Here is a 14757-nt window from a genome sequence, read left to right as displayed (position 1 = left end):
ACTACATTAAGCTATAGTGGTTCTGGTTCCTATAGTGTCATTTTTAAAAAGACAAATAACAAGTGTCCTAAAAGTGTCAGTTGTGGGTCTTGTAATAGGCTTAGAGGAGTTATCATACACCATTCACAGTTCCATTTGTTGTAACTAATGGTTTTCTGTTCCAGACGTAATCTAGGGCGCCATTCAGTACCCATAATTTTCAAAAGTTTTCAGTTTTATCAGTTTGGGATTGCCAGAGCTGCCCCTGATCAGCCTGGTGCTATCAGATTTATAGACAATGCATTATGAACAATTTTAATGCCACTTTCCCTTTGCTTCTCTGACTGCATTTGTTCTATATAATATATGGAACTGATTGGGGATACAGCTGAAAGCTAATAATATAGTGTGATACCGGAACAAACAACTCAACGCTGATAAATTGTTGCAGCTTCTCAATATACCAGGATGTTGTTTGGTGACCATAACTACATCATTTGTCTACCGCCAAATGATTTCTGCATTTTAAAAGATCTTAAATCTTACACATGGGAAAGTTAATCACCTCAATGTAAACAAAACTACAGTAAATAGATACCTATTGAGCATAAAATATTTATCCTTAAAAATAAGTCCATTCAAGGCAGTATTACGTTAATATATGGGGAAATGCAATACAGGCAAAAACCAAACACAAAGTTATGTGCTCGTCTGATACAGATGTTAACCATTACTGATATATAGAGCAGTTATATTAATCACCTGTTGCTATTTAAAGTCAGAGTAAATAGTCATTTTTTGTTTTTTTTTAAACAATGACCTTATAACAAATATTTCCACTTTTTGGCTGATAAATCGGCCAAAAGGGGAAAAGATTTAAGTTTCTAAAAATATATCTGTTTCATGATAGAAATGGCATGAAGATTACAGTCTATTTCGCAAGGTGTCTGTTTATCTTCTGACTGGATTGGAGCTGTACCAGAATGAGAAGTAGGTGGCTCTTTTGTTTTAATACTTTTTCTTTAAATGCTCATGTCGAGTTGGTCAAAAATAATTGTCCAACATAAAGTGTCTTTTTGTAGTTTTGTAGTTCTTTCATTTCATCATGTTAAGTGTGTATCAGAATGAGAAGCATTGGACAATGCTCTCATGTTGCTCAAGCCTACCTGTGTCAGTCTTTATGTCTTAAAGGAGCAATATAGGGTCAGGAACACATACATGTATTCCTGACCCTATAGGGTTAAAACCACCATCTAGCCCCCCTGGACCACTCATGCTTCCATAAATATAGCAAAATCTTATTGTATTCAAGCCTGAAACTGTAGCTCTGCATGTTGTTTGCCTCAGAAAAACAAGCAGTCTGCTAACATAATCAGAAGTGGTAGCCTGATTCAATCACAATGCTTCCCCATAGGATTGGCTGAGACTGACAAAGAGGCAGATCGGGGGCAGAGCCAGCACAATTCAAACACAGCCCTGGCCAATCAGCATCTCCTCATAGAGATGGATTGAATCGATGAATCTCTATGAGGAAAGTTCAGTGTCTGCATGCAGAGGGAGATGATACTGAATTGGATGCATTTTAGGCAGCCATGACCCAGAAAGGATCTCTAACAGCCATCTGAGGAGTGGCCAGTGAAGTTATCACTAGGCTGTAATGTAAACACTGCATTTTCTCTGAAAAGACAGTGTTTACAGCAAAAAGCCTGAAGGTAATGATTCTACTCACCAGAACAAATGTAATACGCTGTAGTTGTTCTGGTGAATATAGATGCAGCTAAATATGAAGATTTTAGTACTTGTCTATTAAACCTCCACACTGCATTCTGATAGTCGTACCATCGTCCACTACAGTTTTCAGGATAGAGCAGTATACACCAGTGACAGTTTAGGTTTATAGTTTGTAGGATATGTTTGGATGCTCAGTGAATCCAGTGGCTGTCACCTCGAACTTGCCTTACTCCTATTGTTTTCTCTTCTGTCTCTTTTAGAATCTGTTCATTTCTTCTAATTCTCTTAAAAACACAAGACAAAGTAGGGACTACTTTGTCTTCTGTATCTTTCCTACGCTTGATAGTTAAGACAAAAGGGTGGAGCTTAAAGGGACACTATAGGCACCCGTAACATTTCATCTCATTGTAGTTGTCTTGATTCAGTGTCTCTGTTACCCTTAGTCCTGCAATGTAAAACATTGCAGTACTAAGACTGACTCTAGTGGTTTTCTGAGATAGCCACTAGAGGCGCTTCTAGGTTTTGCACTTTATTTGACTCCGTGAAACAATGCTGATCGTACTTACGCTCCAGCATTCAGGCATACTTTTCTATAGGGAAGGCCTAATGCGCGCTCACTGTGCGTGCAAATTAGTCTGGTCTGGGTGCCAACTCCCACTACTCCTAACCCTGCAACTGTAATTATTGCAGTTTTTTATAAACTGCAATAATTACATTGAAGGGTTAACTCCTCCTCTAGTGGCTGTCTACTAGACAGCCACTAGTGGAAACTTCCTGATTTCTAGCTAGAGCGTCGCTGGACGTCCTCACGCTGTGTGAGGACCTCCAGCGTCGCTCATTTCCTCATAGGAAAGCATTTAAAATCTTTTTCAATGCTTTCCTATGGGGAGCGCTAATGCGCGTGCGCGGCATTGCCACGCATGCGCATTAGGTCTCCTCGGCCGGTGGGCGGGATCAGTCTCGCCGACGGAATCAGGAGGAGCGGCACGGAGGAGGAGACAGCGACGAGGGACATAGTCGCTGCCTCAGGTAAGTGACTGAAGGGGTTTTCACCCCTTCAGGAACCGGGGATTGGTGGGTGGGAGGGAGAGAGGGTACCTCCAGTGCCAGAAAACTGATTGTTTTCCTGGCACTGGAGTTTCCCTTTAAGAGTTTGAAGGAACTTTATCCATGTTTTAATAAAGAGGATAAGGAGGAGCCTTGTGAGGATATTTGCATTCCCCCCCACCCCCATTGGCAATATGTGTGTTCCTTGAACTCGCGCTTACTCAACTTAATAAGTGTTAAACAGATTTGTGTAGTATGCTGTGTCTGTGCCAGCGCAGTGGTTCATATAAAGTAAATACCATGCATATAACCCCATGAAATCTAAGAAATGGCTCACTTGTGAAGCTTTATATAGTATATTAATATTATAGTAATATTAAAATATTATATTATATTTATTGTGCATTTATTTAATATAAAAGTTTATATGATAACTGCCATTTGAAGGGACTTGTTTTATAAAAGCATACTATGTTAGTACTTCTATACTTAACTAGGAAGAAATGAACATTTAGCTTGTTACAATACAAATATGTTCTCCTTATCACAGCTCTCATTCTTGTAGGTATCAGGAAGCCCTAACATACCTGATTTATGCTTACCACTTCAACAACACTCTGCTGCGTATAGGGCCAAATCGTGGAGTGAATGCAAAACTGATTGAATTATACAGAAGGAAGTGTCTTGTGGTGAGAACTTTGCATTTCATGATAACTTATTTTGCTCGTAGGAAACTTTCACCAATGAATCACGTTTCATGGTAACGTTTCCAACACCAATGCATTTAGCTATTGATATTGTGATTATCATCAGACATTCTTATTCCTGGTGGCTGCTATAGCCCACAGTAACATGACAGGCTGTAGACAAACCTGTGAATCTACTGATTATATTAAACTCCTCACCTTAACTCCCTAAAACTGTTAGGATGTTACATTCCGTCATTCACAGAGTGGGCTTAAATGCCTATGGGACAGCATGGAACACCTTGCACTCTTTTTGTGAGCAGAGTTAAATCTCTGCTCACACCAGGGAGCCCCAAGGTATTAAAGGGAATCTCCAGTGCCAGGAAAACAATCAGTTTTCCTGGCACTGGAGGTTCCCTCTCCCTCCCACGCCCCAATCCCCAGTTACTGAAGGGGTGAAAACCCCTTCAGTCACTTACCTGAGGCAGCGACGATGTCCCTCGTTGCTGTCTCCTCCTCTGCGCCGCTCCTCCTTCTTACACCGTCTGCCGGTTGGCGAGACTAATCCCGTCCACCAGCCGAGGATCCTAATGCGCATGCGCGGCAATGCCACGCATGCGCATTAGGTCTCCCCATAGGAAAGCATTAAAAACGAATTTCAATGCTTTCCTATGGGGATTTGAGCAACGCTGGAGGTCCTCACACAGCGTGAGGATGTCCAGCGACGCTCTAGCACAGATAATCTGTGCTATAGAGCAGGAAGTTCCCTCTAGTGACTGTCTAGTAGACAGCCACTAGAGGTGGAGTTAACCCTGCAAGGTAATGATTGCAGTTTATAAAAAAACTGCAATAATTACACTTGCAAGGTTAAGAGTAGTGGGAGTTGGCACCCAGACCACTCCAATGGGCAGAAGTGGTCTGGGTGCCTGGAGTGTCCCTTTAATGGATACTTGCCACCCCCACCCCCCCACCCCCCCCCCCCCCCCACCCCCCCCCCCCCCTCTCCAGACCATGCAATGCTGCACAGAAACTCTCCAGACTTTGATGAGTTGCTTGCAGTGCTAGAAGTTAGATGCCTATGTATATGCCTACATAAAGATTGTGGTGGGAGCATGGTAAAATCTCTGCTCAAACAACTATCCCTAGGGTCTCCCTTTAGTGTACTGGTGCCTTTTTAGTGGCCTCAGACTTTTTGATAAGCTGCTTGCAGCTGTGGAAGCATCTCCTTAGACAGATATTGAAATGCCTTTAAATAAATTGTGGTGTGAGAAGGTTTGAACCACTAACCACAGGTATCAATGAATACTTGGGCCTCCTGTTAGTCAGCCCCAGACATTTTAAGTGGTCCCAGACTAACCAATGCGCACCATGCAATGCTGCACAGAAACGTTTTAACTCAATCGTAAAAACGTTGCTGAGTGACTGCGCTCAGCCTCTATCAGGATCTCCCAGCCGATTGTAACTGGTGCTGGTATATATATATATATATATATATATATATATATATATATATATATATATATATATATATATATATATATATATATATATATATATATATATATATATATATATATATATATATATATATATATATATATATATATATATATATATATACACACATATATAATCTTCCTCTGTTGTATACAGTAATCACTATTGTGCAATGCTGTTACTCTGGTTCAGTGGTCCCCGGTTCCATGTTCCTTGAAAAGATTAGGCTTGTAGAGAGGTAGGGTTAAGATTCAGTTCACTGTTATTACGTTAAAAAGTGGACAAAAGAAGAAACATCATTTTTTTTTTTTTTTTTTTTTTTTTAACATGGTTTACTTCTCTCTAATTATGTTGTATATGTCTGTCTCTAACTTGCCTACTGTAAAGATCCTTAAGCCAGATTTTGTGTTGCATCTCACAGGATCTAAATAATAGAGCTATCAACCTTTTTGGAAGTCATCAAGATGAGCAGGTGTCTGAGGGAATTAGTATTGTTAACGATTTGATCATCCCATCTATGCACCTCATGTTCAACAGCAAAATCTCAGAGGACGACATGTCTGCCATTGAAGACATGAGGAGTTGTTGGTGTTCCTTCCTTGGGCAAGATATAGATGGTAAGCAAGCAGGGTGGAATGTGCAGATCAGAAACGCATAAGTGAAATTTTGAAACTATAAATTGAATCCTTTGTAAGATTAACCTTCAGCTTATTAAGGCTTATTAAAAGCTGTACATTCCATCACTTCCATCAGAAGAGTTCAGTTGGTATTGTGGCAATCCAATTTTGAGCTCTGCCTCTTTCTGCTGAGAATTGGTGATATTTGAACTAGCTGTCGGTGGATGGCACAAGTATGGTGAGAGAGAAAATTAGTGATAATGGGAAGATTGAATTTTGGCAATGTAGGAGATGTACACTTTCTCCATTATATAGATGTTGGTCAGGATATGGAGAGAATGAGAATAAGCAGGGCATCCTCAGTCACAAATCCTCAATGTAGGCACCCTGCATATTCTCCTACAGACCCTCCATGCAGTGCACCATGCGCATTCATATACAGACCCTCCATCTAATGCACCATGCATATTCACATACAGACCCTCCATCTATTGCACCGTGCATATTCACATACAGACCCTCCATGTAATGCACCCTGCATATTCTCATACAGACCCTCCATGTCATGCACATTCTCATACAGACCCTCCATTAAAATACTGTGCTGCATTCACACACAGTCCTCCATGTAAATGCACCTTCCACCTTTACACAGGCACTCACACTCCAAATGCAGCAGGCCCAAATTGAATTTAAAATTAAATCCTGTTTCCTAACCTCAAAATAAGACGGTGCTCTGTTTGGGAGACACTAACAATTTAGCTTTTACTGTATCCGTCAAAGAATTGTAATTACAGCAATGTCACACAGAAACCATGTCCTAAGTAATGATAAACAAAAAAAGCCACGTAATAGGTTACATTTTTATTTTTTTTGCCACTATTTTAGTCATTTCAGTCACATGCTTTTCCTCTTACTTTAGTAACAGATACTTTGTGGGATATGCTGGTAAACAGGATTCCCATTATGTACTTTATTAGAATACTGATAAAACAGAATCTCCCATTCTATGTGACCGCTGTAATTTCCTTTGGTAGTTGCATAGATGTAATGTCAGATTGGATAGCTAGTAACTATATGTGCCATGGTTGCTGTGCTTTAAGAACTGAACTTCCTGTACGATGTCTCACCAGTTCATAGAGGGCTATGCCAAAGAATTAAAAGATGGGGGAAAGAATATATATTTGTGTTTTGTTGTTTTTCTCTCTCCCAATCTCTACATTTTCTAGCATATTTTTATATGTGGCTTATTTACATTTAAAAAAATAAATACAATTTAGTGCCCACAAACAAGTTTTTCATTCCGTTATTTAAATATTTAAAAAAAAAATAGTGGAGAAGGAAAAAGGCCTTTGAAGACAGAACTTGACCTCCGCACGTTTGACATTCACGCAGCTTTATTCTCCCCCCATCCGCTTTTAAGCTGCACGAGCAGTTGACGCAGTAATAACCCGTGTCACTTTTAACATCACTGCATATTTATTGACTGGCGGCCCCCTCTCTTCTCTTCCTAAGGAAGATTAAAGCATAACGATTTCAGTTTATGGCACATTAGAATACACATTGTCCCTCCAAGCCCGTGCGAAGCGAGATTAATGGGCTGTCAGAAATCTGTCTCTGCCGGCAATGAATTCCAGACATAAGAGTCGCAGGCACGCTGGCTAGGATACAAATTAGCACTGAGCAGTACTTATTAGACAGTGAAGAATTCATACATATTATTTTATTCTTGTGTATTACCAGCCTCCTTACAATTTACAGACATGTGTACTGCAACACATCTCGGTGATTTGTGGTCAAGTCATATATTATTTTTTGTTTTATTTTCTTGCAGTGTACAGGGTTTGTGGCCTAAAGTCCACCAACTTTGTTATTCTGATGACATACCAAAAATCCCAATTTCAATAGCTTAAGCTGAAGTGAGTGTTGGAGGTTGATGAAATTATGGATGACTGAGAGGACAAAAGTATTAGCTCTTCTGAAGAGCGGTCTTTTGAATGTAGAGAACAAGACTTTGTAAACAGTCTTTTTAGGATTATATAGGTATGTAAGAGTTAATGTAGGGACCTCAAAGTTTTACAGGGTTAGGAGTGCCAAGCTACGTGTTCCTTTAAATTTCATAATAAATCCACATTGAGCGCCTCGTAGTATAAGTCAGCAATACGTTGCCTCTTGCTTAGTGAATTGAGTGTATCTTGGGATATCTTAAAATTCAAGGTTGTTCACGCATCCACATCATCTAAATAAGTGCGTGCCTTGCTATTATCCCTAAAATGTATGTCCGTCCTATTCATTAAAAGGAATCTGTAGTGTTAGGAATATATGTATTCCTAACACTGGTGCCCTGTGGTTTCCCCCATCCATCGCGGCCCCCCTAGCAGCACCTTTTATTTACCTATAATACCTTTTATTTACTCACCTGATTTCATTGCTGATATCTCTCGGCACTAGATCAGCTATTCGCATCTCCTGAGTGGGGACCCAATGCGCATGTTTGGCTAGCGCATTACGCTCTCCCCATAGGAAGCATCCCCTATGGAGATTTCACTAACTCATGCACAGCGTGAAGACGTCCTTCGTCATTTAGGTGACCCAGAGTCAGGTGAACTCCCAGAAGTGCCTCTAATGACTGTCTGGTAGACGGCCACAACAGTCTGTCTTGATATTGCAATTAAACATTGCAGTTTCTCAAAAACCTGCAGTGTTTTACATTGAGGACTTCTCCTCACCTCTTTCCTCGTGAACGTACTAGAAGTTACTATTTGAAGTTAGCTTTGTTTTGAAATTGGAGTTTAACATTTTGAATTTTCTGTTTGTTTTAAGAGTTTTTTCCTTTTTTCTATGTGAGTTTCACACCGCTTGTGCATCATAGCAAACCATCACTAGTTTTGTTTTGTTTTTTTCCTCTCCTCTTACAGATAACCTGCAACTGAAGCTTAGCCAGTTCCTTCCCAGACTTTTGGACTGTTCTGCTGAAAAGATTGTGCTTAAGGAGCCACCAAAGATCCGACCTCACTCTCCATATGACCTATGCAGTCGCTTCACAGCAGTTATGGAGTCAATTCAGGGTGCTTCTGCTGTCACAGTGACATAGGATTGGGCATTTAGCCTTTGTATTACAGGCATTGTATTAAAATGCTAAGAAAAGGTCAACACTTTGCACAGAACAAATTCACTCTAATATGAAGAGCAGGTTTTTATTAATGCAGGTTTTTGTACACTCAGGCCAGAGACAAACAGGGAGCTGCCTTGTTCTGTGTTATCTGCTTTATTTTGAAGTCTTTTGTCTTTTTGCCTTTTTGAACACCACTATTTTGGTACCACTAATATACCATTATTGTATACCACTTCATTTTATAGGCAGCTGTGCTAACTGCTGGTTAGTTGTGTGCAGCTCAGGCTTTACTGCTTGATTCTTCCAGTATGAGAGACCTGCATCGCATTGCTCTGGTGTGAAAAGGGCTTAGCAGCCATTACCACAGTAACAAAGAAGGTGTGTGGTGTTTGTTTTTCTGTTTGTTTATTTTTGTGGAGTAATGGTTTTGGAGTCTCACTGCCTAATGTTATGGAACTTGATGCACAAAGCACATGACTAGAGGATGTATAATTTAAATTGAATTTAAAGGGTAATTTCCGTGACGTGTATATATTTATATACACTAACATGACATCTGTATGTAAGTGAAGCGTTAAACATTGCATAATTGGGCATTATTCTCACATTTTCAGAACCATTCATCTCCAAATTATGACTCCAATGCCTATTAAAAAGCCAGATTGTTTACAGTATTTATATAGGTTTTATGTACGTGTATTATTACACTGTTCATTTTCGTAAACCCAGCATATAAAAAGTCTACACATTGGTGTCTATGCCGTTTTTATTCAGCCATGCATCATTCTGGAGGGCACAGTAGAGACATCTTCCTCTTGAGTAGATAAAGAGTACTTTTTTTTTTTTTTTTTTTTTTTTTAATATAAGTAATGGGCTATAAATACTATACATATATCCATATCTCTTGCCAAACAACTGACTGGGTAATGTAGACTTTTTAGCCTGTGACTGATGGGTATTTCTGAACAATCACACAAGCAGCTGTACAATTAGATTCAAAAGGAAAAGAAGGGAGAAAAAGACTAGTGTAAGAAGCCAAACACCATTGGGATTTGGCAAGGAGGGCACACTATTTTGGCTTTTTTTTTTTTTTATATATCTGCGAAAACTGGTATCTGGGAAACGTTCTGGCATCTAAACAATCCTTGTTGCCATGGGTAAAAAAAAACAAAAAACAACTAAAACCAGTATTTAAAGCGTGTGTACTATAAAGATTTATGCTTCTTTATACTTCCATTTCTTATTTTAGAGACATGGGTTTCATTTTATTTCCAAAAAGTAAATGTGAGTCAACGTTACTGTGCTCTGCAAAATGCGCGGATGCCCTTGCCAATGTTGACACCAACTGTGCCAAACCAAATTGTCTACAGCATATAATGAGCATGTGTGATCTTTACCCTTCCTCGTTTAGCTTTAAATACGGGTGGTATTCTTTAGAGTGGTGTGAAGAAAGCTACATCTTTAAACCATTGTTACTAAAGTAATTGAACTTTTTTTTTATGTGCAATAAAATATTTATGTTTTTATCTTAATTTGCAGTCTGTCAGCTTGCTTTCATATGGACTTAATCTAGTGCTTGCCATTTGTGGGTTAGTCTTGTTACTTATGTCTATTGGTGTAAAGATCAGGGTAAACACTATTTAATAGATCATCTCCTTGTTCAAGGGTACCTATAATCCCCAAAATAGCAATGGTGATTTCAGAATATAGGTTAACTTATAGGGTTAGGATCACTGTTCACCCATTTTGCTTGGTAAAACTATATTAACGTTTACTCACCTAGTTTCCCGCACCAGAACTCTTCCATTGCGGTAAACAAAGTGCAGGATTACTTCTTAAACCTGACTTAGGCTCATTTGAATTCCATAGCCAATCACAATGGGAATACGGCTATTACATACAATGTCGTTGGCTTTTAGATGTGTCATCGGGTATTAGACCCCCTTCCTGGCCAATGTTTTCAAGTATTTTTCAATATGGCCTCTATGTGCTTTGCTCCAAGTAACACTATGGTACCAGCTTGCTAGGTGCAATACTTCTTGTCTCAAAGTTTGGGTAATCCATAATGGTACGAATACCACAAAACAAAACTGCAATTACTGGCTATACTCCCTCTGTTATGAGGACGTGCCAGTCACAAAAAATGGAACGTGTTCTCTATATATTTTTCTTTTCTAGTAGTTTTTCATAATGTATACGAGTTTGGTGCAGTTAAACATTTTATGTGGAATAGAGAAGTGCTACAATTTATGGAGAACTGCCGTTTATTACAACAAAGATACCATGTAAACTGCTGTTATAGTGCAGGTTTTCTTGCACCTCGCTGCTGCCGGGATAATTGCAATTCTAATACCCGGTAATGAAACTGTGGGAGTAGCTCAGAGAATGCTGCTCTGAACGGTTATTGCGATTTTGTTTCTGTGTATTGAACCAACATTAGCAACATTGAGGACTGTGCAAACTTTGTGGGTGAGACAGATCTATCTGCCTCCCTGCTATTAGGAGAATTACACCTTTAACTTGCATAACTTGAACACAGAGCACATCATCGAGGGGGTTACTGTAAGCAAACATCAAGGTGAATGTGATTTATGAACAATCTACAATGCTTCTCTGGACTCTCATCTGTCTCACTGAAGTGTGTTTTTACTCTAATCTTGTATTAGGATCTAATTATCTTCCACACTATCTGTAGAAATTGGGTTAACCATTACTGCTTTATTTGGACCAACTGCATAATGAAATGACTAAACCAATCAGGAGTAAGCAGGAGGAAGATGACTGTTTAGTTTTTTCGAACTTTGTCCCAACAGTTTAGTTTATTTTGCTACTTTTTGATATTTTGAATTCTAAGCAGGATTCTGATCTGTATACATGGCTTTGTCACTGTAACATTGTTTTAAATACAAAAACATTATTCTATGGCTCACCAAAACATGCAAAACATGCATTATCTATTTGCAGAGGTGCTAGAGCGGAAAATGACCAAAATTTATACATCTATGTAAGGAGCACCTCATCCACAGTAAGTGACTTAAATGGTAAAGTGTTTAAATTGTGACTTGCGTGGAGCAGCTATGTAGTGATGCAAGCAAGTTTGCATTATATATTTCTCTTGAGTTAAAATGTAAGTTAGGGCTCACGGATATTCGGGTAATCTGTAAAAAGTAGTTGGTTGCAAAGCAATGTGGCTTATATGGTGTGACGAAATCTCCATGTATTGAATGAGGCACCAATGAAAACACTCTTCCGGAACAGGTAATTAAAATGTAAAAAATAAAATATATTTTTTTGTTTTTCTCTCCATACCAAAGACTAGAAAATGAATAACCAGAATGAAAGCAGGCAAATGTGTTTAACCCCTTAAGGACCAAACTTCTGGAATAAAAGGGAATCATGACGTGTCACACACGTCATGTGTCCTTAAGGGGTTAATTTAGTCCTATGAATAGGGTTAACCTGTTCTGAAACATGTTAGATGGTCTTAGCTCTGGCTATTCAATACTTAATGCTAAGCAGATAAGGGAAACAAAGATCTTTTTGCTGCCATTTTTTTACATTTTGGGGCTTTTAAATATTTGCTTTTATAAAGTACAAAATAATAGAATTTGGATGGTACCGCATTAATATATTTTACCATTATATCGAAGTACAGCATCATAACATTTGTAAACATTTAATTAAATAAAGTAAGAAAGAGCATCACACGTAAAACGGGAGAAATGAACTGCAGCAACAGATTTAGGAGAAGAAATTGGAGTTTGGCATTTAAATAGCTGCGTGATGAAATTTAGCTGGCAATATTCCATCTCTGTGTAATAATACAGATGGAGGGGTGTGGATAAACAATTCTGAGCACATCCTGTAAGGGCAACGCACGACTTCATTAAATGTTTATTAATATCTCAACTCTAAAAAAATAGTATGTTTTTATTATTAATTTTTTTTGCTTAAAGACTGTTGCAGACATATCAATATAATGGTGAGTAAAGCATTATGTGAAATTAACATAGAAATGAACATGTCAATAGTTGCCTGTATTGCTAATGGTTACTTTCAGAGTATTTTTTAACCCTCCATCTTGGTAGTAAATGTGTAATATTTCTCCATTACTGTTATCTAAAACAGGTTCCTGGTTCTGTGTCTGGAATTATGAGTGTGATGTTTCCCTGCAATCAAGAATTGTGGCATCACGAGCCAATTTTTCCATTCCCCCATGATGCTTGAATGCACTTTAATATGTTCAAATAATTTGGCATGCAGCCAAAAGGTTTGACTAGTTTTAGTCAAAGCATTTCTTCTTTCTTTACAGTTTTTCGTCAGGTCTTCTTTGCTGCTACTGCTGTTTGATACCATTATTTTATTGCTGGTCTATTTCAAGAGGAAATTCTTTCCTTGTTCAGTTGTCAGCTGTGTGACAAGATGGCTTTTCTTCTAGCCATAGGCGTATTCACTTGTCCAGTCATTTCCCCAGTTAATCATCCAACAATTAGCAATCCACAGTAATCGTCTGCAACATTAGTGCGGCAGTCACCTTTTTCTGCATTACCAATTCCGATAATTCTGAGTTCATCTAATGAAACCCTCAATGCAGTCAGTCTGTTTAATACAGCAGGATGTTTCTCGGCATTAGTGCTATGGTAATAGCGTTTCCCCTCTTATAGTAATCTCTTAATTCTTTCGCAATGAAAAATGTTAGTTCTACTCAGAGATTTTAATCTGGAATAGTTAAACGCATGTGTATCATAAAAACAGCCCTTTTCTCTTCTATAATCTGTACATTTTCTGCCTGTACAGATTATATAAGAGAAACTAGGAATGTTCATTAGACTTGTACACAAATGTTTTCAGCTGGGACAAATAAATCAAATGATTCCTCATCTGTGCCCTAACAAATTGATCCGTCTAGGATTTACCTGTGCAATCCTTAACTAATGCTTCACAGGTAAATTCCGGACTGGTGTATGTCTGTTAATCATAAGGTATAATGAGGATTAAATACAAACCATTATTTTATGAATTGGTACATATTATCCCTCTGTTCTACCCTATCTGTTCCCATTACCTGATCAGAATACATTTTACCGTAGAGTCTTCACTTGACCCTTTGGAACAGATGGAGAAAATTATAACTGACATTGAAGAAGTCTCAAGTTCACTCCTTGTTTATTCCTATGGAAGACAACAATCCCAAATTCTGCTCCTCTAATTCACAAGTGGTAATTGGCTTACAATTTAAACACAGGAGTCTTATTAATTTTTTTTTTGTAACTAAAAGCCAATTAGACATTTTAAAGTAGAACAATATTGTTTGAGTGGGATTTAGGATTGCAGGTGTCATTAGAGATAGTGGGGCTGGGGATAGCGATAGGGGTCTCTTAACCCCTTAAGGACACATGATGTGTGACATGTTATGATTCCCTTTTATTCCAGAAGTTTGGTCCTTAAGGGGTTAAAGGGACACTATAGTGACCAGAACAACTACAGCTTAATGTAGTTGTTCTGGTGAGTATAATCATTGCCTTCGGGCATTTTCATGCAAACACTGCCCTTTTCAGTGTTCTGCATGGGGACACTGAATTTTTCCCATAGAGATGCATTGATTCAATGCATCTGTATGAGAAGGTGCTGATTGGTCAAAACGGTGTTTGGCCCTGCCCCTTTTTGATTTTAGCCAATATAATACTTTCCCCATGTGAAAGCATTGGATTGGCTAAAATTCAGCAATTCTGATGTCACCGAGGGGGCGGGGCCAGTGCCAGTGGACCCGTATAGCGCTCAAAATAAGGTGAGTTTTTCATGCTTTTAAGGGGGGAGGAGGGGGCAAGCCTTAATGATGGTTTTGCACTATATGGTCAGGAATACTTGTTTGTGTTCCTGACCCTATAGTGTTCCTTTAAAATTCCGGGTTAAATTTACCAGGTGGATTGGAACAACCAAATGAAGGTAACTCCAGGTGTAGTTCAGATACGGAGATTCAGCTGATTTTAACAGACAACTGAACTGTAGTTGAATTTTATGTGCAAATCTGAATTAAATAGCCAAGTTTGCCTTTTATAAATTGCCAAATGGGGTAAAACAGCCA

At 38.7% G+C, this 14757-nt stretch overlaps 1 protein-coding gene across 4 annotated transcripts in view; it reads left to right on the top strand.

Moving 5' to 3' along the window:
- USP28 (ubiquitin specific peptidase 28) overlaps positions 1–10204 on the top strand; it is a 52372-nt gene extending 42168 nt beyond the window's left edge. For all 4 annotated transcript variants that reach the window (XM_063436480.1, XM_063436479.1, XM_063436481.1 and 1 more), the window contains 4 exons: positions 890–969; positions 3323–3446; positions 5362–5557; positions 8476–10204. In XM_063436480.1, coding sequence (XP_063292550.1) covers positions 890–969; positions 3323–3446; positions 5362–5557; positions 8476–8651 — 576 coding nt within the window. In that variant the 3' untranslated portion in view covers positions 8652–10204. The remainder of the gene's footprint in view (positions 1–889; positions 970–3322; positions 3447–5361; positions 5558–8475) is intronic.
- Positions 10205–14757: the final 4553 nt, after the last annotated feature.

Source organism: Pelobates fuscus, chromosome 11 (assembly GCF_036172605.1).
Source record: "Pelobates fuscus isolate aPelFus1 chromosome 11, aPelFus1.pri, whole genome shotgun sequence".
Taxonomy (NCBI): domain Eukaryota; kingdom Metazoa; phylum Chordata; class Amphibia; order Anura; family Pelobatidae; genus Pelobates; species Pelobates fuscus.
This window is presented reverse-complemented; position numbering and strand designations above follow the sequence as displayed.